Consider the following 23278-nt stretch of genomic DNA (forward strand, 5'->3'; position numbering starts at 1 on the left):
AGTGTATATATAGTATATCTCTTCTGTCTGTTATTCTCAGAGTGGATTTAATATTTTGCTCCCTAACCATATAGTTGGTTGTTTATATTTACCACTGCATAGAGATATTTAAGAATACATTGTTTTTTTTTTTTTAAAACTTTACATACTAACTAAATTATACACCACACTTTTTTTTAAGGTTATTAACCGATTAATCGATTAATCGAAACAATAATCGACCAACTAATCGATTATGAAAATAATCGTTAGTTGCAGCCCTACAGTTCTGTGCTCATAAGTTTACATACCCTGGCAGAATTTATAATTTCTTGGCCATTTTTCAGAGAATATGAATGACGACACACAAACTTTTCTTTCACTCATGGTTAGTGTGTGGCTGAAGCCATTTATAATCAATCAACAGTGTTTACACTTTTTAAGTCATAATGGCAACAGAAACTATCCATGACCCTGATCAAAAGTTTACATACCCCAGTTCTTAATACCGTGTATTGCTCCCTTTAACATCAATGACGGTTTGAAGTCTTTTGTGGTGTTTGTGGATGAGGCTCTTTATCTTCTCAGATGGTAAAGCTGCCCATTCCTCTTGGCAAAAAGCCTCCAGTTCCTGTAAATTCTTGGGCTGTCTTGCATAAACTACACGTTTGAAATCTCCCCAGAGTGGCTCAATGATATTAAGGTCAGGAGACTGAGATGGCCTCTCCAGAACCTTCACTTTATTCTGATGTAGCCAATGATGGGTTGACTTGGCCTTGTGTTTTGGCTCATTGTCATGTTGGAACGTCCAAGTACGTCCCATGAGCAGCTTCCTGGCTGATTAATGCTCCTCTAGTATTTTTTAATAACATACTGCATTCATCTTGCCATCAATTTTGACCAAATTTGTAGCTCACACATCCCCAAAACATCAGCGATCCACCTCCCTGTTTCACATCATAGACCTTGTTGACTCCTCTCCAAATGTAGCGTTTATGGTTGTGGCCAAAAAGCTAAATTTTGGTCTCATCGCTCCAAATGACTTTGTGCCAGAAGGCTTGAGGCTTGTCTCTGTGCTGTTTGGCGTATTGTAAGTGGGATACTTTGTGGCATTTGTGTAGTAATGGCTTTCTTCTGGTGACTCAACCATGCAGCCCATCTTTCTTCAAGTGCCTCCTTATTGTGCATCTTGAAACAGCCACACCACGTTTTCAGAGAGTCCTGTATTTCACCTGAAGTTATTTGTGGGTTTTTCTTTGCATCCCGATCAATTTTCCTGGCAGTTGTGGCTGAAATTTTAGTTGGTCGACCTGACCGTGGTTTGGTTTCAACAGAACCTCTCATTTTCAACTTCTTGATTAGAGTTTGAACACTGCTGATTGGCATTCTTAATTCCTTGGATTTTTATATGCCTTTCCTGTTTTCTACAGTTCCATTGCCTTTTCCCGCAGATCCTTTGACAATTCTTTTTTGCTTTCCCCATGACTCAGAATCCAGGAACGTCAGTGCAGCACTGGATGAAAGATGCAAGGGTCTGTCAGGAGTCCAGAAACGTATTGACCACACACACACACACACACACACACACACTACAAGAAAACAGATTATGACTTAAAAAGTGTAAACACAGTTGATTGATAATAAATTGCTTCAGCCAAATACTAACCACGTTTTGCACAGAGTGGCCCCGATCATCCTCTTCTGGGGTCCCCCGGCGGCGCTATCGGCTGTTCCCCGCATCGTATAACCCCCGAGGAGAAGCGCTCTCCCGGGGGGTTACCTTGTGGGCGCGCTCCTGAGTCCAGCATTTGCATCCATAGACACAGAATGCAGGACTTGATCCCGGCGCCCGCATCATTGGATTTGATTGACTGCAGCGGGAGCCAATGGCTGCGCTGCAATCAGTCTATCCAATCAAGAGCTGAGAACCCTGGGCAGAGAAGATGAGCGCATCTCCGCCGAGGGAACAAACTGACTCAGGTGAGTAAAACTAGGGGTCTGGGGGGCCGGTCACTGTCAAGTTTTTTTTTTTTTTTTTTTTCACCTTAATGCATAGGATGCATTAGGGTGAAAAAAAACACGAGGGTTTACAACACCTTTAATTGAACGAGCTAAGGTTAGAAGCTGATTGGCTACCATGCACAGCTGCACCAGATTTTGCACTGTCCAGTTTTAGTAAATCAACCTCATGTGAATAAAATGACTTTTTTTAAGCCCCCTTCTCTGACCGTGTTTTGTCCTCATTGCTGTTACTTTTATTGGACACAAATTTTTAGAAATGTTCTCCTTTTAGAATTGCCATAGTATAAACATCTTATAGGTATGGAATCTGCATTTTTATTTTTTCAATAAAATGAGTATTTGAACTCCGGAACTTTTAATTTTCTCGTGAATTGATCCTAATCTTAAAAACATTATTTTATAACCTTCGCAATAGAAACTTCAATAAAACACTTGTGAGTGATACTTACTGTATGTGCTTCCCCCACTGTCCGCTATAGGTCTATGGTAGACTGAAAATAAGTAACCGCGAGGAATGGAAGGAAGTATTTAATAGGCTTTACCCATTTTTTTTATCTGTAACTACAGCACCTCTAAAGCCCAACATAAGTTTGTCACATAGAATCTAGATTAGAGGTAAGCAACCTGAGGCCCTCCAGCTGTTGTGGAACTACATTTCCCATGAGGCATTGCAAGGCTGGCAGTTACAATTACTCCCAGAGGCATGATGGGACTAGTTCTGCAACAGCTGGAGGGCCCAAGGTTGCCTACCCCTGATCTAGAGTCCCCTCTCCCCCTCCATTTTTGTATTCATTACAGTGGGGCAAAAAAGTATTTAGTCAGCCACCAATTGTGCAAGTTCTCCCACTTAAAAAGATGAGAGGCCTGTAATTGTCATCATAGGTATACCTCAGCTGTGAGAGACTATGTGGAAACAAATCCAGACAATCACATTGTCTGATTTTTGAAAGAATTTATTTGCAAATTATGATGGAAAATGCCTTAAGTATTTGGTCAATATCAAAAGTTCATCTCAATACTCTTGTTATATATCCTTTATTGGCAATGACAGAGGTCAAACGTTTTCTGTAAGTCTTCACAAGGTTGTCACACACTGTTGCTGGTATGTTGGCCTATTCCTCCATGCAGATCACCTCTAGAGCAGTGATGTTTTGGGGCTGTCGCTGGGCCACACGGACTTTCAACTCCCTCCAAAGGTCTTCTATGGGGTTGAGATCTGGAGACTGGTTAGGCCAATCCAGGACCTTGCAATGCTTCTTCCGAAGCCACTCCTTTATTGCCTGGGCGGTGTGTTTGGGATCATTGTCGTGCTGAAAGACCCAGCCACGTTTCATCTTCAATGCCCTTGCTGATGGGAGGAGGTTTTCACTCAAAATCTCACAATACATGGCCCCATTCATTCTTTCATGTACACGGATCAGTCCTCCTGTTCCCTTTTCAGAGAAACAGCCCCAAAGCATGATGTTGCCACCCCCATGCTTCACAGTAGGTATGGTGTTCTTTTGTTGCAACTCAGCATTCCCTCTCCTCCAAACACGATGAGTTGTGTTTCTACCAAACAGTTCTACTTTGGTTTCATCTGACCATATGACATTCTCCCAATCCTCTTTTGGATCATCTAAATGCTCTCTAGCAAACCTCAGACAGGCACGGACATGTACTGGCTTAAGAAGGGGGACACGTCTGGCACTGCAGGATCCGAGTCCCTGGCGGCGTAGTGTGTTACTGATGGTAGCCTTTGTTACGTTGGTCCCAGCTCTCTGCAGGTCATTCACTAGGTCCCCCCGTGTGGTTCTGGGATTTTTGCTCACCGTTCTTGTGATCATTTTGACCCCACGGGGTGAGATCTTGCGTGGAGCCCCAGATCGAGGGAGATTATCAGTGGTCTTGTATGTCTTCCATTTTCTAATTATTGCTCCCACAGTTGATTTCTTTACACCAAACTGCTTGCCTATTGCAGATTCAGTCTTCCCAGCCTGGTGCAGGTCTACAATTTTGTTTCTGGTGTCCTTCGACAGCTCTTTGGTCTTCACCATAGTGGAGTTTGGAGTGTGACTGTTTGAGGTTGTGGACAGGTGTCTTTTATACTGATAACAAGTTCAAACAGGTGCCATTAGTACAGGTAATGAGTGGAGGACAGAGGAGCCTCTTAAAGAAGATACAGGTCTGTGAGAGCCAGAAAGCTTGCTTGTTTGTAGGTGACCAAACACTTATTTTCCACCATAATTTGCAAATAAATTCTTTCAAAAATCAGACAATGTGATTATCTGGATTTGTTTCCACATTTTGTCTCTCATAGTTGAGGTATACCTATGATGACAATTACAGGCCTCTCATCTTTTTTAGTTGGTGGCTGACTAAATACTTTTTTGCCCCACTGTATATCAGCTCTTAACCAATAAACAACTTGAAAGTGGAACGTTCATCAATGTTTTTCCTTTTCCTGTATACAGTGACTGCTCCTGCATACTAGTAACATGAATACCTTTTTGTATTTTGTTTTTCTTTTCTTCACTAATTCTTGATATAGTGTATGGTGTAACCCACCACATTTTGTTTAATTGCTATTGATATGTACCTTTTTTTTTTTTTTTTTTTCTATTCTTTTTACTAGTGTATACTTATTTTATTTTCCCTGACAGACCTGATCATTTAAGTTGTCATGTGAAGCATGTGCATTCTACCGAAAGACCCTTCAAATGCCAAGTAAGAAAACAACATTTTTGTTAACTCCAGTAGTTTGTTTATTGCAGATACTTAAATAGTGCTGTCAATTTATGCAGCACTTTACATATGTTGTACATTTACATAAGTCCCTGCCCTCAAAGGGCATACAATCTAATGTTCCTAAGGCTCTGTTCACACTGCAGCGACTTTGGATCCAACTTGTGAGACCCTGAGTTATGTGACATGTGAAATCCCATGTTTGTCATTGAAAGCTGTCTTAATTGGCACTACTGAAGTTGCTCTGACTTCAGAAAAGGTTCCTGTTCTACTTCAAGATGACTTCTAGTCGACTAATATTCTATGCTTCTGTCAAAGTAGTACTAAAGTCACCAGGAAGCCGCTAGGCTCGGTTCACACTGCTGTGACCTTACCAAACTCGCATTCATACATACACACAGTAGGGCCAGTTTTAAACGGGAGCCAATTAACCTACCAGCATGTCTTTGGAGTGTGCAAGCAGTGCCCAGAGGAAATGCATGCAGGCACAGGGAGAACAAGCAAACTCTCTAGGCAGGTAGCGCCATGGTTGGGATTCAAACCAACGACCCTAGTGCTGCTAGGCAGAAGTTGTGCTAAAAAACGTCAGCATTATCAATGCCTCTATTTTGCATTGTTATATAGCATGTTATTTGCAATGTATCTTCTGCTGATGAATGTAAACAGTGGGTGCAGATAGTATTTATGTAAAAAGGATTATCTTGACCATACTGAATTTGACAGTAAATTGTTATGAAATTTTTACACAACACTCATAAAAATGGTAAGGCCATGCTTAAAGCAGAGTTCCACCCAAAAATGGAACTTCCGCTTTAAGCACTCCTCGCCCCCTTACATGCCATGTAATATTTTGGGGGGGGGGGGGGGAGTAGGTACCTGGTTTTGACAGGTACTTCCTGTCCCACTTCCTGCTTCCATCTTCTAGCTGCCTAAGCGACTCCTGCTCTCCCCCTAGGCAGCCCCTCCCTCTCTGCAATCCTCTGGGACATGTCACTAAAAGATTAGGACTAAAAGATTGCCTGGCCACTAGGAGAGCGCAGCAGCGACTCGTGCATGCACGGTGTGCACCCAACTGTGAAGCCGCAAGCTGTCACAGCTGGGTGCCAACACTTGCAATGACCGCGGAGGGGAAGAGACGTGAGGCTTTGGGTAGCCACATCGCTGGACCGTGGGACTGGTGAGTGTCTGTTTATTAACTGCTTGCCGACCAGCCGCTGTCATTTTACTGTGGCAGGTCGGCACGATCCCGCAAACTATCGTAGCTATAGCAGGATAGCAGATGCACGCGCTGCACATCAGGGGTGCCGATGCTTGTGGCCGACGGTCGTGATCACGAGAGACAGAACAGGGACGAGTGTGTGTAAACGCACACTTCCCTGTTCTGAGAGAAGCGACAGATCGTGTGTTCCTATTAGCTAAGAACCACGATCCGTCACTTCCTCTACTCGGTCTCCTCCCCCTTCAGTTAGAAACACGTACTAGGGAACACAGTTTAATCCCTTGATCGCCCCCTAGTGTTAACCCCTTCCCTGCCAGTGACGTTTTTACAGTAAGCAGTGCATTTTTATAGCACTGATCGCTGTATAAATGCCAGTGGTCCCAAAAATGTGTCAAGTGTCTGATGTGTCCGCCATAATGTCGCAGTCCCGATAAAGATCACAGCCATTACTAGTATAAAAAAAAAAATAAATAATAATAAAAATGCTATAAATCTATCCCCTATTTTGTAGACGCTATAACTTTTGTGCAAACCAATCAATATACGCTTATTGTGATATTTTTGGTAAAAAAAAAAAAATGTAGGACACATATCGGCCTAAACCGAGAAAAAAAAATTAGCTTTTTCTTAAAAAAAAAAAAAGGGGGATATTTATTATAGCAAATGTACAAAATGTATTTTTTTTTTAATTCAAAATTGTCGCTCTTTTTTTGTGTATAGCGCAAAAAATAAAACCCGCAGAGGAGATCAAATACCACCAAAAGAAAGCTCTATTTGTGGGAGAAAAAGGATGCAGTGCCGAAACGCAAAAAATGGTCCGGTCATTCAGCAGCCAAATCTTCCGGGGCTGAAGTGGTTAAAAGTCAGCAGCTACACTTATTGTAGATGCTGACTGTTAATAAACTGAAAAAAAACGAGTGGAACTCTGCTTTTTTAATCACTTACTGTACACCTGTGGTACATGAGTAGCTGTGTTTTCAATATTAGCTTTAACTACAGTGCATGTTTACATAACATACAAGTGAAATTTTAAAATTGTTAAAACTGTATTCATTATTCCTTGCAATAATGTGGTCTTGTTAAATATTTTCTTATAGTAAATGTGTACAGCGTGTCATAACATTGTAGTTGCACGATAAAAGTGCTGACCTTTCTATATGCTAAACTATATAAAAAGGTTTTACTCGGGGCACTTTCACACTGGGCGGGCGTCTGCGGTAAATCGCTGCTATTTTTAGCAGTGCTTTACTGTAGTTTTTGTGGCACTTTTAACCCCCCGCTAACGGCAGAAAAAGGGTTCAAAGTGTCCCTGCCCATTGATTTCTTTTTTTTTTTTTTTTTTTTTTTTTTTTTTTATTTTAGCGTGCTGCCAGCGCAGCACTCCAGTGTGAAAGCATTCAGGCTTTATCACTGGAGTGATAGGAGAGGCGCTTTGCAGGCGCTATATTTAGAGCTATAGTGCCTGTAAAGCGCCTCAGTGTGAAAGTAGCCTTAGAATTCAGTTTCAAACTGAATTAGTCTTCCATGTCAGACTGCATTTTTTTATATTCTAGTGAACAAAAGGTGCCTCACGCTGTTGACTTGTTGATGGCAGGCACACAGCTTTTGTAATTCCGGTTCCATTACCATAAGTAAACATTGTAGAAATGCACTGAATGCAGCTTTGTTAAAGGTTTGTTCATGGCAATAGAAACTAGCAATAACTTGGTCAATTCCACAAGCTTCTGTTAACATTTTAATTTGTCAACTGTGTGAAGAACTTGAGTCAGTAGAAGTTGTTGTAAAATTCTTCTCTTTCAGACCTGTACTGCTGCCTTTGCCACCAAAGACAGGCTGCGAACGCATATGGTGCGCCATGAAGGAAAGGTGTCTTGCAATATATGTGGCAAACTTCTTAGTGCAGCCTACATCACAAGTCACCTAAAGACACACGGACAAAGTCAAAGTATTAATTGTAATACCTGTAAGCAAGGTAAAAAGTTTCAAGGTAAATAGATTTTTATTTATTATCTTAATTGTTCTGTATACTTATGGTCTGCACTGTCCAAATCGGTTCTCAACCCTGTCCTCAAGTACTCCCAACAGGCCATGTTTTGGGAATTTCTCTTAGATAAAATAGCTGCCCAAAATACTAAGCCATTGACTCTGATTTAAAGCACCTGTGCAAGATAAAGGAAAACCTGCAAACATGGTCTGTTGTGTGGGGTACTTGAGGACAGGATTGAGAACCACTGGTGTAAATCATTGCTTCCAGTGATTTTTTTTTTTTTTTTTGTATTCGTCTTTCTAAGACTGTGTTGATAGGCTTTTGGCTTCATTTAGAACTTTGACAGGTGCTTTTAACCTGAAGTTAACCTCTGTGGCCTTCATTTGATCTACAGCCCTGGCCAAAAGTTTTGAGAATGACATACTATTTTTCACAAAGTCTGCTGCCTCCATTTTTTACGATGGCAATTTGTATATATTCCAGAATGTTATGAAGAGTGATCGGATGAATTGCAGTTAATTGCAAAGCCCCTCTTTGCCATGAAAATGAACTTAAACCCCCCCCCCAAAAAAAATTTCCACTGCAATTTAGCCCTGCCACAAAAGGACCAGCTGACATTGTCAGTGGTTCTCGTTAACACAGGTGTCAGTGTTGATGAGTACAAGGCTAGAAATCAGTTTGTAATGCTGATTGAGTTAGACCCCTTTCACACTGGGGCGGTTTGCAGGCGGTATTGCGCTAAAAATACCGCCTGCAAACCGCCCCTAAACAGCCTCCGCTGTTTGTTCGGTGTGAAAGCCCGAGGGCTTTCACGCTGAAGCGGTGCGCAGGCAGGACGGTAAAAAAAGTCCTGCAAACCGCTTTTTTGGAGTGGTGAAGGAGCGGTGTATTCACCGCTCCTTCACCGCTCCTGCCCATTGAAATCAATGGGACAGCGCGGCAATACCCGCGCTGTACGAGGGATTTTAACCCTTTTTCGGCCGCCAGCGGGGGTTAAAACTGCACCGCTAGCGGCCGAATACCGCTGCAAGAACTACGGTACAGCAGCGCTAAAAATAGCGCTGTTGTACCGCCGACGCCCCCACCGCCCCAGTGTGAAAGGGGCCTAAGAGTAGCAGACTGGAAGCTTTAAAAAGAGGCTGGGTGATGCTTGAAATTGTTCTTCCTCTGTTAACCATGGTTACCTGCAAGGAAACATGTCATCATTGCTTTGCACAAAAAGGGATTCACAGGCAAGGATATTGCTGCTGCTAAGATTGCACATAAATCAGCCATTTATCGGATCATCGAGAACTTCAAGGAGAGAGGTTCAATTGTTAAGAAGGTTTCAGGGCACCTAAGAAAGTCATTCAAGCGCCAGGACTGTCTTACAGTTGATTCTGATGCTGGATCGGGGCACCACCAGTGCAGAGGTTGCTCAGGAATGGCAGCAGGTGAGTGCATCTGCACGCACAGTAAGGTGAAGACTTTTGGAGGGTGCCTGATGTCAACAAGGGCAGCAAAGAAGCCACTTCTCTCCAGTAAAAACATTAGGGACAAGCTGTAAATCTTCAAAAGTGCAGGGCTTGGCCTGCTGAGGACTGGGGTAAAGTCATTTTTTTCTGATGAATCCCCTTTCCGATTGTTTGGGGCATCTAGAAAAAACCTTGTCTGGAGAAGAAAAGGTGAGCGCTACCATCAGTCCTGTGTCATGCCAACACTAAAGCATCCTGAGATCATTCATGTGTGGGGGAATTCTCAGCCAAGGGAATGGGCTCGCTCACAATTTTGCGTAAGAACACGGCCACAAATACAGAATGGTACAAAAACATCCCTTGAGAGCAACTTCTCCCAACATCCAAGAACAGTTTGGTGACAAACAATGCCTTTTCCAGAATGATGGAGCACCTTGCCAATAAGGCAAAAGTCATAACTAAGTGACTTGGGGAACAAAACACTGGTCCAGGAAACTACCCACACCTTAATCCATTGAGAACTTGTGGTCAATCCTTCAAGAGGTGGATGCACAAAAAAAACTAATTCTGACAAACTCCAAGTATTGATTATGCAAAAATGGGCTGCCATCAGTCAGAATGTGGCCCAGAAGTTGATTGACAGCATGCCAGGGCCAATTGCAGAGCTCTTGAAAAAGAAGGTTCAACACTGCACATATTGACTCTTTGCATAAACTTAATGTAATTGTCAATAACAGCCTTTGACACTTATGAAGTGCTTGTAATTATACTTCAGTATACCATAGTAACATCTGACAAAAAAAATCTAAAAATACTGAAGCAGCAGACTTTGAAAATTTCTATTCGTCATTCTCAAAACTTTTGGCCAGGGCTGTACTTCAAGCTCATTTTGCATTTCAATAGTACAGTATTGGGTATGCAAAACTCAGCTGACATGAACAAAAGCCTATCGACACCAGTCCAAAAAATTGTTTAGAATAGCTAATTTATTTTTTTTTTAGTCCTTTTTAGAGGTAACGCTGATATAAACAGGCATGCTCAAAATATTTGAAATTACCTTGATTATTGAGAATTGAAACTGATATGAGGTTTGCAAAATGGTAGATGTGAATTCAGCCTTTTTTGGCATCATTACTAGATGGAAACAAACACCTCCGTGCCCCATAAGTATTACATAAAGAGCTACAGCCTATGGTGTTTACAGCTTCCAGCAGCACTCCTATGACTAAGCTCCAGTGTGCCCTTGTTATCCTAGATTTGTAGTGTTTCATGGTTTATCCTGCAAATTAGTGTATACAAATTTATGCTGTTCAAAGTTTCTCTTTCAAATATAACCCTTTTCCTAAAACATACTACTTTTCTGTGTACCTCATCATTTAGGGTCCTGTTCCTTCCAGCCTTATAATTTCAAAGGTGAGAGTGTTACAAGACTAGAGCCTGCTTGAACTTACCTGTAAAGTATGTGGTTACAGCCTTGCTGTTAACTGATAAAGCGGCCACAGTGAAATAACCTGTTATGTACTGTCATGCTCCTGAGGGCAATCATTACTCTTGGTGGAAGCAGAAGCCTCCCTGCATTGGTCTGACAGAGCTATCCATTTAGGGGAGTGAGCAAAGCTCAAAGCAAACTGAGTGGGGAGCTCTGACTAGAGGTGCATGATTCTGGATAAAATGAGAATCAAAATTTATTTGCTTAGGATAAAGATCATGATTCTGAACTTTTTTATTTTAAAGATTTACAACCCTCCAATATTAGGTTATCAAACAAGATGGCAAAAAAATAAGACACAATACTCTGCTTCAATCAAATTTAAAGAAATATAAAATGTAATGTGTAAAGAAATAAAAAAATTGCCATTAACCACTTCAATACCAGGCACATAGACACATTCCTGCCCAAGCCAATTTTCAGCTTTCAGAGCTATTGCAGTTTGAATGACAATTGCGCGGTCATGCAACACTGTACCCAAACAAATTTTTTATCATTTTGTTCCCACAAATAGAGCTTTCTTTTGGTGGTATTTGATCACCTCTGCGGTTTTTATTTTTTATGCAACAAATAAAAAAAATACCGAAAATTTTGAAAAAAAAAACAAGTTTTTTTTCTTTGTTTCTGTAAAAAATTTTTGTAAATAAGTATGTTTTGTTCAATAGCGGGCACTGATATGGCTGCACGGATGGGCACTGATAGGTGGCACTGATGGGCACTGATAGGTGGCACTGATGAACACTGATGGGTGGCATTGCTGGGCATTACTGATGTCATTTGTTACATAATGGTGCCAGTCGGTGCCCATTTGTGGGCACTGATTGGCACAGATTGGGCATTCATTTGCACATGTGGATGGCCATGGGGTACATACCTGGCCATCCACATGTTGCCCCCTTCCCTGGTGGTCCTGGCGGCTTCCCTGGTGGTCTAGTATGGGCATCCGCAGGGGGTCTGCGCTGATAAACAATCAGTGCTGACCCCCCCCCCCCCTGTCAGACGCGAGTGAGCAAAAGCCGATCAGCGGCTTTTCCTGTTTACATCGTGATCAGCCGTGATTGGACACGGCTGATCACGTGGTAAAGAGCCTCCGATGGAGGCTCTTTACCGAGATCGGTGTAGCGGTGTGTCAGACTGACACAGCGCACCACCGATCACCGCAATGTGCGCCCCCACAGGCGCATGGTGGCTGTTATCCTGCAGGGCGTTGTATGACGCCCAGTCAGGATAACTGAACCACCCCCCGGCTGTCATTCTGCTATAGGCCGAGCAGGAAGTGGTTAAGTTTATATTAGGGTCTTTTTTCTTTAGTACTCGCCGATACCAAATACTGATACATACCGCAACTTTTTTGTTTACACTTCAGCTGTCAGCAATGGTGCAAAGCATTGAAAAGTTGTTTTTAGGGGTGCACCGAATTCGTTTTTTGGTGCCGATACCAAAAAATAAAGTTTTTTTAAAAAATATTTATTTTTATATACAATTGTATTGTATTCGACTTTTTATTGTTGGCCATTATTGGCACCTTTTGGTGCAAGAAAGGCTCAAGAAAATTCAGTCCGCATTCTCCAGCCATCTCTTGTATCATGTCCCCAGCCTCTAACCATCTGATATAGGAGACGGTCAGACTGCGGACATGCTACAGGAGACAATCGGGAGACTGCAAACTTAGTACAGGAGATGGTCAGAGATTGCAGACATGATACAAGAGATCAATGCAGCCTCACCAGTTCCCCTCAGATGCAGCCTGCCTGTGTCTGGATCAGAGCAGCATATTCGTGTGTCCTAGCACTGTGAAATGCATTTCCCCTGCGGCTGCAGTAACCATGTCCTGCCTCCTGTAATCGCGTCACTCTGATTCAATGTCCCGCCATTGAATGTGTGCCGTCTGTCACAGGAGGCGGGACATTGTTACTGCAGCCGCCTGAGAAATACAATTCACAGCTGCAGGACACACGGAGATGCCGCTCTGTGGGGAGGGAGGACTGGGCTGAGACAGGAAGATGCCCCCGCAATGGTCGGCACCAGGGGGCGGAGGCCTGCCCAGTCCCCACCCCCGTTTTCGGCAAAATTTTTCTTTTGGCAATGCACCGAAAACACCATTTTCGTCCGATATGTTTCGGCGGCCTAAATTTCGGTGCATCCCTAGTTGTTTTACAAATGTATTTTTTTTTTTTTTTTTTTTTTTTTTTTTTTTTTTTTTTATTGTGCAAAGTGTAAAAATATTAATGAACAAAGCTGATTAGAGTAAATTAAAGGTTAATAAGGGGTTAAACAGGAACAATTTAATAAACAACTTGTCAAGGTTGCATTGGGCTGGGTTCAAACCTTTGACGGATACAGATCGCAGCAAGGGTCCAGTGCGTCCCTGTTCTCCATTTCAGGGCTGAATTTTTGCCTGAAACTGAGCCAAAGATGCACAACGTTCCTGGGCAAGCCACTCCACAGCTGCAACTGAGATATGTGAACTGGCTCCATAGAGGACTGGACACGATCTCCTGTCATGCGAATTGGATGCTGGGAAAGCCGCATCCAATTCGCATAGGTGTGAATTCAGCCTTAACCACTTCAGTACCCGGCCATAGTAAAATGATGTCCTCTACTTTTAGAGGGGATATCTGAATGATGCCTGCAGCTAGATGCATCATTCATATCTATTTCTTTGCTGCCGGCGATTCTGTGCACGATAAGAACGATCATAGCGGTTATTCCGCCGCTTGATCGTTCTTATAGGCGACGGGAGGGACGTCCCCCCTTCCCGCCGCCATCCGGTGCTTCTCCGGGCTCTCCCGTGCCATTGGGGGGCCCGGAGAATCGGCTGGCGCCGGATGAGGACGATAGAGATGACTGGTGACCAGATAGTCACCAGTCATCTCTATGACCGTCTGAGGCCCAGGCGCGAAGTTATGACGTCACGCCCAGGTACCTGGAAATAAACTAAGCGCGATTGCGGCTGTCAGCATGAGATCGGTAAAAAAAAAAATTTCCAATCTCATGCTTTCCAGCCTGGAGGAGAGATGTGGGGTCTTATTGACCCCACATCTCTCCATAAAGAGGAACTGTCACATAGATTCCTATTACAAGGGATGTTTACATTCCTTGTAATAGGAAAAAAAGTGTAAAAATAAAAAAATTAAGTAAATTAATAAAAAAATTTAAAACGCCCCTGTCCCTGGTAGCTCGCGCTCAGAAGCAAACGCACACGTAAGTCCCGCCCACATATGTAAACGCCGCTCAAACCACACATGTGAGGTATCTCGACGAGTGTTAGAATGTGTGCAACAATTCTAGCACTAGACCTCCTCTGTAACTCTAAACTGGTAACCTGTAAAAAATTTTAAATCGTCGCCTATGGAGATTTTTAAGTAATGAAGTTTGGCACCATTCCATGATTGTGCGCAATTTTAAAGCGTGACATGTTAGGTATCTATGTACTTGGCGTAACATCATCTTTCACATTATACAAAAAAATTGGGCTAACTTTACTGTTTGTTATATTTTAATTCATAAAACTGTCTCCCCCCCCCCCCCCCCCAAAAGGCATTTGAAAAATGATTGCGCAAATACCGTGTGAGATAAAAAGTTGCAATGACCGCCATTTTATTCCCTAACGTGTCTGCTAAAAAAACATATATAATGTTTGGGGGTTCTGAGTAGTTTTCTAGCCAAAAAACAATGATTTTTACATGAAGGAGAGAAGTGCCAGAATAGGCCCAGTATTGAAGTGGTTAAACTGACTTTATCTGCAGACCAAAGTTCATCCCTTTGATCTGTAAATAAATAAGCAGGAGGACAGTTAAGAAGATGCAATGTTTCTTTGTATCTGTCTCTCTCCATGCTGAGCAATTTTGTTACTAAACATGGCAGGCTGCTCCTTCTTTTTTTTTTTTTTTTTTTTTTTTTTTTTTATATGACAGCTTTGAGCAGGGGAACTGCTGTTCACTTTTTACATGAATCGTGGAATTGCTGGAGTGAGATCTTGTAGGGGGTCGAATCAAGATTGCAAGATTTCTAATGATTATTTGTGCAGCTCTAACAGAGGGTATGTCAGACCGTTGACTGTTTCCAGATGTTGCTATTTTACTATGGCCGCGGCTACCTGATCAGTTTACTGCATCTGAAATCTACCCACAACCCACGGTTTTACAGAATTTAGTTGAGCTTTACAGATAGACATGCAAGATCATGATTTAAACCACCAAATGATTGCATAAACCTAGATGTGTGTATGTATCGCACAGCTGTGCAGATTACTGCAGCATCTGATTACTGCAGATGGATTTTGCTGAAACCATTGAGGATAATGCTATCATGGTTGGCAGCAGCAAAGGGAAGTCTGACTGTTGGCTAGAGCTGCACGTTTAATTGTGCAGAATAGTTATCGCGATTCTCCGCCCACCGCGATCGCAACTCCGAATTTGTGCGATTCTGACCATTAAGCAATTTGAATATTGTGAGCTGAAAAGCGCGCACCGATCGATGTTGTCCCCGGGATGTTTCCCTGTTTCGGAGCAGAGGGGAAGCTGTCGGAGCTTTTTTTTTTTTTTTTTTCTCTATCAATCTTGTGCCCTCTCTATCAATCTCGCGCCCTCTCTCGCTCTCAAAAAAAATTACGTCACAAGAATCGTGATCTTTTTATTCTAAGTAAAAAAAAATTGTGATTCTCATTTTTGCCAGAATCGTGCAGCTCTACTGTTGGCCTAGTACCACCCCCCAATAACAAGTACTTTAAACCACAGCATAGAAACATAGGGGTCATCCCTAAGAATAAACATTTATTAAAAATAAACAAATCACTTGCTTTTAAGTTCAACTCAAGGAATTTTGGATAGTGAGCAATGGTTAGAACCTCTTCCTAGTTTCAAATGCTCTGCGTCTAAATTTAGGGTAGTTACATTTTTTTTGTTTTTTTTTTTACAGACCTGAGTGTAAAGAAACCTTCCAAATAGGGACACAGTTAACAATATAATGTCGACCGAAGTCCTAACAATTTTATTCATCTAAAAAAAGCTCTGTTTGAAGAAGGATTTGGAGTCCGATAAATATGTTTAAAGTTAAATTCCAGTCAAAACCTAACTAAGATAAAATCTACTCCCACTCCAATTCTAAGCCTATTTGATCTACCCTGTAAAAAAAGACATGCTTATACTTACCCATTCTGAAGTCGGGTCAATCACATGATTGGGCCCCAGCCGTTGTCAGCGTAGAGAAGGGACAGCTGACAATGGCTGCCCCAAAGTAAGCCTATGGATGACCTCCGTGCCTGGGCTCTACAGCCATTGTCGCTGCTCTCTCTACACTGGACAGATCTTGTGACCAGAGCAACTTCAGAATATGAAGTAAAAGCATCTTTCCTTTTATAGGGTAGATAGAATTAGCTCAGGTGGTGGGTGGGGGTAAATTTCAGCTTAGTTTTGACTGGAATCACACTTTCAATTTTTCTATAAAGCTAAAGAATCCCAGAAAATAACTAAATCGATGTACAACTTGGAGAAAAAAAGGTGATCCATCCAATTACGCTGCTTAGTTGCCTTGCTTGTAGGACAAAGTTCGGAGTATATCTCTTTAAACAAAATTCTGCTAACCACAGCAACGTGCTTGGTATTGAAGAACTCGTGGTCCCCCTGGCACCATCCTTCTGTGTCTGCCCATCACTATATGGACCTGGCTTCAACATTGGTGGGGCGTCCAAAACCTATTCCATGAGTGTGCGCAATGTTTAAAGCATGATATGTTGGGTACTCGGCATAACATATTTCGCATTATACAAAAAAAATTGGTGCCAACTTTGTTTAGTTTTCTTTTAAATCATGAAAGTGTATTTCTTCCAAAAAAAATTGCATTTGATAGACCACTGCGCAAATGCAGTGTAACCTAAAATATTGCAACGATCGCCATTTGATCGTGCTGCCCGTGCGCCCCCTGCAGACTCAGCTAATCACAGATCGGGGTAAAGGGCCAATGCCAGCGGCCCTTTACCACATGATTAGCTGTGTCCAATAACAGCAGATCACAGATGTAAACACAAGCCGGTTAGCAGCTTTTCTTTCCTCACGCTAACCGCCAATAACCGGGACATGGACACTGATAATCAGGACACTGATTATCAGTATCACCTATCAGTGTAGCCTCATCAGCGCACATTAGTAAAGACAAATAATGACCTATTTGTGAAATGTTATAACAAAACTATGAAAAAAAAAATTCAAAATTTTTAGGGGTGTGGTTTTTTTTTTTTTTTTTTCATTTGTTTAGCAAAAATTCCAGTGGTGATTAAATACCACCAAACAAAAGCTCTATTTGTGTGAAAATGAATGATAAAAACTTCATATGGGTACAGCGTTCATGACCACGCAATTTTCATTCAGAGTGCGACCACGCTGAAAATTGGCCTGTGCAGGTAGGGGGTAAAAGTGCCCAGTAGACAAGTGGTTAAATAGGCTTTATTCCTCTTAAAGTGTTAGTTTTGTTGTGCATCCTCTTTTTGGTAGGCGTGAAAATGCTAAAATGTCTCTTCTATAGTGCCATATAACAAATCTACTCTTTAATTGTAGGTCAACTTCATGAACTCCAAACTCCAGTTCATTGCAGAATTAAATATGAAGGTATTTAAATTTTTCTATACAATATATTATCGGTTTTGTATTATAAACAGACTTTTATGAGATTCTTGGGTGGTATATACTTCACTTTGTTATAGTTCTTTATCTGCCCTCCTCGAAGCTTATAAAAAGTATGTATGCTCCTAAAAGTATTAGGCCCCTTTCACACGTGCGGATCCATGTTGATCCGACCCATGAACATCCGCTTGCTCAGCGGGGATTGCTCTGTTGATCCCCGCTGAGCCGGCAGATGACAGGGCGGTCCCTGCATACTGTGCAGGGACCGCCCTGTCAGATCTCCGCTTTCCCCTATGGGGGATCGGATGAACACAGACTGTCTGTCCGTGTTAATCTGATCCGCCCTGCAGACAGATAGAAAAATGGGATTTTCCTCCGTCTGCACAATCGGACAATAGCGGGGCCCAATGATATTGGGTGTCAGCGGATGTTCATCCGCTGACACCCGCTATCCCATAGGGATGCATGTCTGTCCGTATTTCATCCGAAAGCGGATGGATGAAATACGGACATACGGTCCGCATGTGTGAAAGGGGCCTTACACCACATTGACACTCCCTGTTATGGCTTTTGTTCAGAATTAACGTTGCCAGTGAGATGGGAGCAGTTCATCAAGTGACTTTCTATGGGGGCTAATGTTTCAAGGCAAATACTTCCTTATTTACAAACACTGCATTCTAAAAAGATTCTTTTTTGTTTTCAAATGGGCTATTCATTTTTAAACAAAAGTGATGCTCAATCAACTTTATGGTTGCTCATCCGTGAAAATGTTTTCAAAATCTGTTTGCGTTCCTTATCCAGTGTAATTCTTAAGGCCTAAACCAGCGATGACGAACCTTGGCACCCCAGATGTTTTGGAACTACATTTCCCATGATGCTCCTGCACTCTGCAGTGTAGTGGAGCATTATGGGAAACGTAGTTGCAAAACATCTGGGGTGCCAAGGTTCCCCATCACTGGCTTGAACTGTGATTGGAGTTTGTTGGTGGATAGCGGTTTACATTTTGAAAGTTGCGCTAGATAGCACTAAATTGGGTATGAAGAAATATGTGCTGTGAGTTTTTTGCCTGAGTTCAACTTTTATTGCAATCGGTGTATAAATTTCCAGTTTGTATTTTGCTAATTTTTTGAATGATGGACATGCAGTTGAATAAGAGGACCAACAAGACATAAATTCTGTGCAAAAAAAAGTGCAAAAAGTTTTATAGAATTAGTTTATTTCATGAAATAATTTTATAGATTACTTTTTACTTTAGACAAGGTGGTGTTGTGCAACTTTGAAAATGCTGATCCATGCTAAGAGGTCCTTTTAAGGAGTTGTAATGTCTCAAGGATTTTTCACCTTAATGCATTCTATGCATTAAGGTGAAAAACCTTCTGTGGTGCATCTGCCCCCCTTTTTCTTACCTGAACCCAATCGTTCCAGCGACCAGAATGAGCCCAGCAGTTCCAGCTGGTGTCTCGGGTCCTCATTGGACAGATTGATAGCAGCAGGAGCCATTTGCTCCCACTGCTGTCAATTAAATCCAGTGACACGGAAGCCGAGGGGCAGAGCTGAATCCTGCGGTCTCAATGGATGCAGCAACAGGACTTGGTAGTGCAACTGCATGAGTGCCCCTATGGAATGCGCCTCTGTACGGACACTCGAGGAGGAGGGACCCCAGAAGAGGAGGATCGGGCCGCTCTGTGCAAAACCCTTGCACAGAGGAGGTAAGTATGACATGTTTAACTCTATTGTATGAAATGTATGCACTCAAATGAAAATGCTTGTTTAATTGTTATTTTATAGTATTGTTTATGCCTGCATATTACAGCAAATTCATTTGCTAATGTATAAATTGCTGCAGTATATAATGGCTGTTAAAGGTAAAACACTGGACAAATGGCTAAATACACAACTGATATAGGTCAGCTTTTTTACCTGACAGATTTGTAATTCTGTAATGCCAGTTTCCTGAGCCGTACACCCTTGTCACACTGCTGTTTTCAGCTTTACAGCTTCCTGGGTCAGCGCTCTGCCCACTCGACAGAGCAGATGCTGATTTTCATATTTGTGAGCAATCCGGAGGTGGAGAGGGTGACACTGGAAACTGCAAGGCTAAACCAAAAAGGTTTCAATCAGCTGGCTCTGTAGTGTGGCAAAAGTGTGTAGATCATAAGACTGACAACAGAATTACAAATTTGGCCAGTACACCACCTCACATATATGTTCAGCAGTGTATTTGTTATTGGTTGGAGTTCTACTTTAACTTCTGGGTTGTTTCTAAGTTTTCATAGTAAATACATATTTCCTGGTTTTTACCAGTTATTAAAATACACCTAATGTTGGGACTTTGATATATTACTTTGCCTCTTATTTCAGCTCCAGACTCACTCTTTTGTGCTGTGGATCAGAATCATAGGACCTTTTCAATAGGTGATTGCATGTCTTCATACCAGTTGATGCGTAAGAATTTACATGACACTGTAATACCTCTTACTGCCATAGGACATTTTTTTTTTAAATAGAATAAAAGTAATCACACAACTGTAAAGAAATGTATGAAAAGCAAATTGTGCTTATGTGGTAAATGACTTGCCATTTATTTTTAGACACGAGCAACATGTGCCAAACTTCTACTGCAGCCCAGACGTCTGTGACTCTTACCTCTCCCTTCAATATTACGTCCGCAGCATCGGGGACCCTTACAAACCCTGTAACAGTGGCAACAGCCATGAGCATGAGAAGTCCAGTGAATGTCTCCAGCCCTGTCAATATCACTTCTTCTATGAACCTAGGACATCCAGTGACCATAACAACGCCGATTTCTATGACTTCACCTTTGTCCTTAACATCTCCAGTCAATTTGCCTACCCCAGTCACTGCTCCAATGAACATTGCACATCCGGTCACTATAACAAGCCCTATGAATCTGCCTACACCAATGACTTTAGCTGCTCCGTTAAATATAGCTATGAGACCAGTGGAGAGCATGCCGTTCTTATCACAAGCTCTGCCATCTACCCCACCTTGGTAAAGGGAAAGCGAAAAAAAACATATAGATATATTTTTAAAGCAGTATTATGGGGTTGTTCAGTAGTTGTTTACCAGCAACTGACAGTCATGATTTTATAAGAAGCTTACAGCAATGTATTTGTTGATGTTTGAACCCTGAGTTTTACTAATTTCATCCATTCTTCTGCCTTCAGAATTATTCTGGGCAATACCCAGCTGAGGAGAAGAATGCAACAAAAAAAAAACACAAAAAAAACAAAGACAATATAGGCTAGATGACTGTTTATTGGCAGCATTTTTTTTTTTTTTTAAAGAAATGGTTTTAGTATTTTACCCAGGTAACTATTGTTTTAAATAACACTAGCAATGAATTCCTTCATTTTTTATGCCAAAAATGTCGATATTTTTTGTCACTACTATAATTGAGATACTAGTATAGGTGCTACTCTGTGCTTCTTGACTGTTTAAGTTTATGACGTGTAATAACTAAGAAGAAAAAAAAAAAACATGTATTCGCAGTATGCATTTCATGGTGATGGATTTTGGTTTTCCAGCACTATATCATAAAAATAAAGAGTCCCAACTCTATTCTGCACGGAACATTATTTGTAATTTTGAATTTACACACTGATTAAGTATCGAGCATATTGGCAAAGGGTTTAAACACATGCGGAGGTGAACAACTGTCCTGTCTTGACTCTCCAGAGGCGAAGAATTTTCCATTGGAAACTAGAATCTGCTTCTAAGCTCCTTTCTTAAATACCGGGCATATCTAGCAGCAGTTGCATGCAGTCCTTTTAGAATTGCCTACTAGGGTACTTGGTTGCCAGCTCTTCTAACCCTTCATTCTTTACAAAAGCTTCACTGACCTTATTAGAGTTGAAAATATGTATTTGTGCACGGAAAACAAAAAAAAAAGCAGAGTACCCGGAGAAAAACTCATCCAAATATGGACACAAAATCAATGCAGATAGTGTTCCAAGAGACATTTGGACTCAGGATCTTCGTGCAACTATTTGTTGCAGCAGAAATCCAAATAAAAAAAAATTGAAATTATATATTGATATATAATGTAGAAATTCTCTCCAGCTTGCACAAAAAGGTTTTTAAAATATGGTAGCTAGGGTTTTGCTGTTGGGGAACCTACAACTGTGCTGAAACCTTACTGCAAGTTTTCCCCTTACAAAATTGAAATATGACTATAAATGGACTTTGGCCTGTTGTAGGCTAAAATAACCTTTCCGCAGGAGGACATGTACTATCGACTTTCTTGATGTAGAAGCACAAAGAGAAACTGCGCTTAGTATCCCAATTTGGACTTGCTGATGCATTGGAAAAAAAAATAATGGAAAAGAACTGTTAATGGAATTGTATACAGTATGTGTATTTTTTTTTTTTTTTGTTTGTTTTTTTTTAACCACTAAGTAGTTAGCCCAACAATGCAAGCCAGGATTTGTTTTTTGGTTTGCATTTATTTTGATTTTTATGGGGACTTCTTAAATGTGTGTTGTAGAAATGTTATTTTTTAACATGTAAATATTTTCATATTTAGATCTGTGTTTTTGATATTTTATTTGTTTTAAGTGACAGTGGGATAGTTCCACTTTGGCCTGTCCCCAATAGCACTTGCTTATGGTCAAATCTCACACTTAACTAGACACCACCTCCAGCTACGTGCATATAGATATTTCTTATTTTGACCTTTTTATTAATTTTTTTTTTTTTGACATGGTAATTCATGTTTTTAGAAAACCAAAAGATTTTCCTGCATTTTAGAGTAACATTTTTACTTTAACCCTTTTTTTTTTTTTGTTAAAATCTTTAAGTGCTGTAGATAACTAGCAAACACATTTTATAAGAAAGGTGTTTAAGACTTTTACATCCATTGAATTTAGAGATATTAAAAAAAAAAAAAAAACTACATTTTTGCTAATAGAGAATTTTTTTTATTTATACATTCAGCCTGTTCTCTGTTAAATTATGCCAGCGAATAATGCGATTGCAAGGGATGTCTGAGCAAAAAAGGCCCGTTCAGCCATGGCAGTAGAAAAAATTAATGCTTTAATATAATTCGACAGTGTTCTCAGATCTGAACTGTCTGGGCAGAAGGCAACAGACAAGTTGTAGGGGCTTGATATATACAAGAAAATAGAATTCAGTGTAAACAATTATTTTATAACTGATCTTTTATATTGTAGAACATAAAAAGTGTACATCTTTTGTATATACAAAGCTTGGTTACTTTCTGTTTAGCAGAAATCAGCTACATTCCTACACTTTCCATGTATGTTTGTTATAATGTCCATGTAAACATATGCCCCATGTTTGTGCCTTTTTTAATTAGTTTGTCTCAATAAACAAAAATGTAGAGAGAAGTTTTATTCCCCAATTCATCTATATGGTCAGTGTGTTTCCTATTCATTAATATACACCAAAGAAATATAGATACCAAAGCGACTAGCTATGAATGTGTTCATGCACTTTTTGTTATTTCAGATTGATAATTATTCAAAGAAGATGGTTTGCATTTTTAAGACTTTAAATTGTTACTGTCAATAGTATTTTTTTTTTTTATATTGATCATAAATGCAAGCCTAAGCTGACCTTTTAGGGCAAGTGTTAGTGAATGCAGCTTGCCTTCAGGTGCATTCTGCTTGCATTTAACATCAATTTGAGTTGCAATTTATTGACCGGCACATGTGACTTCCTAAGGTACATTAACTCCTTCCCGCCGAGCGTACGCACATATGCAGCCTTGGCTTTAAGGGGTTATACCGGAAAGATGCAGCT

General features: G+C 41.0%; 1 protein-coding gene across 3 annotated transcripts in view; it reads left to right on the plus strand.

The window, feature by feature from the left end:
• VEZF1 (vascular endothelial zinc finger 1) overlaps positions 1 to 22863 on the plus strand; it is a 46730-nt gene extending 23867 nt beyond the window's left edge. For 2 of the 3 annotated variants that reach the window (XM_073616089.1, XM_073616091.1), the window contains exons 3-8: positions 4644 to 4707; positions 7745 to 7931; positions 10766 to 10798; positions 17429 to 17479; positions 19856 to 19909; positions 20086 to 22863. In XM_073616089.1, coding sequence (XP_073472190.1) covers positions 4644 to 4707; positions 7745 to 7931; positions 10766 to 10798; positions 17429 to 17479; positions 19856 to 19909; positions 20086 to 20510 — 814 coding nt within the window. In that variant the 3' untranslated portion in view covers positions 20511 to 22863. The remainder of the gene's footprint in view (positions 1 to 4643; positions 4708 to 7744; positions 7932 to 10765; positions 10799 to 17428; positions 17480 to 19855; positions 19910 to 20085) is intronic. The other variant, XM_073616090.1, reaches the window with a different exon arrangement.
• Positions 22864 to 23278: the final 415 nt, after the last annotated feature.

The sequence above is a fragment of the Aquarana catesbeiana genome, linkage group LG02 (assembly GCF_042186555.1).
Source record: "Aquarana catesbeiana isolate 2022-GZ linkage group LG02, ASM4218655v1, whole genome shotgun sequence".
Taxonomy (NCBI): Eukaryota; Metazoa; Chordata; class Amphibia; order Anura; family Ranidae; genus Aquarana; species Aquarana catesbeiana.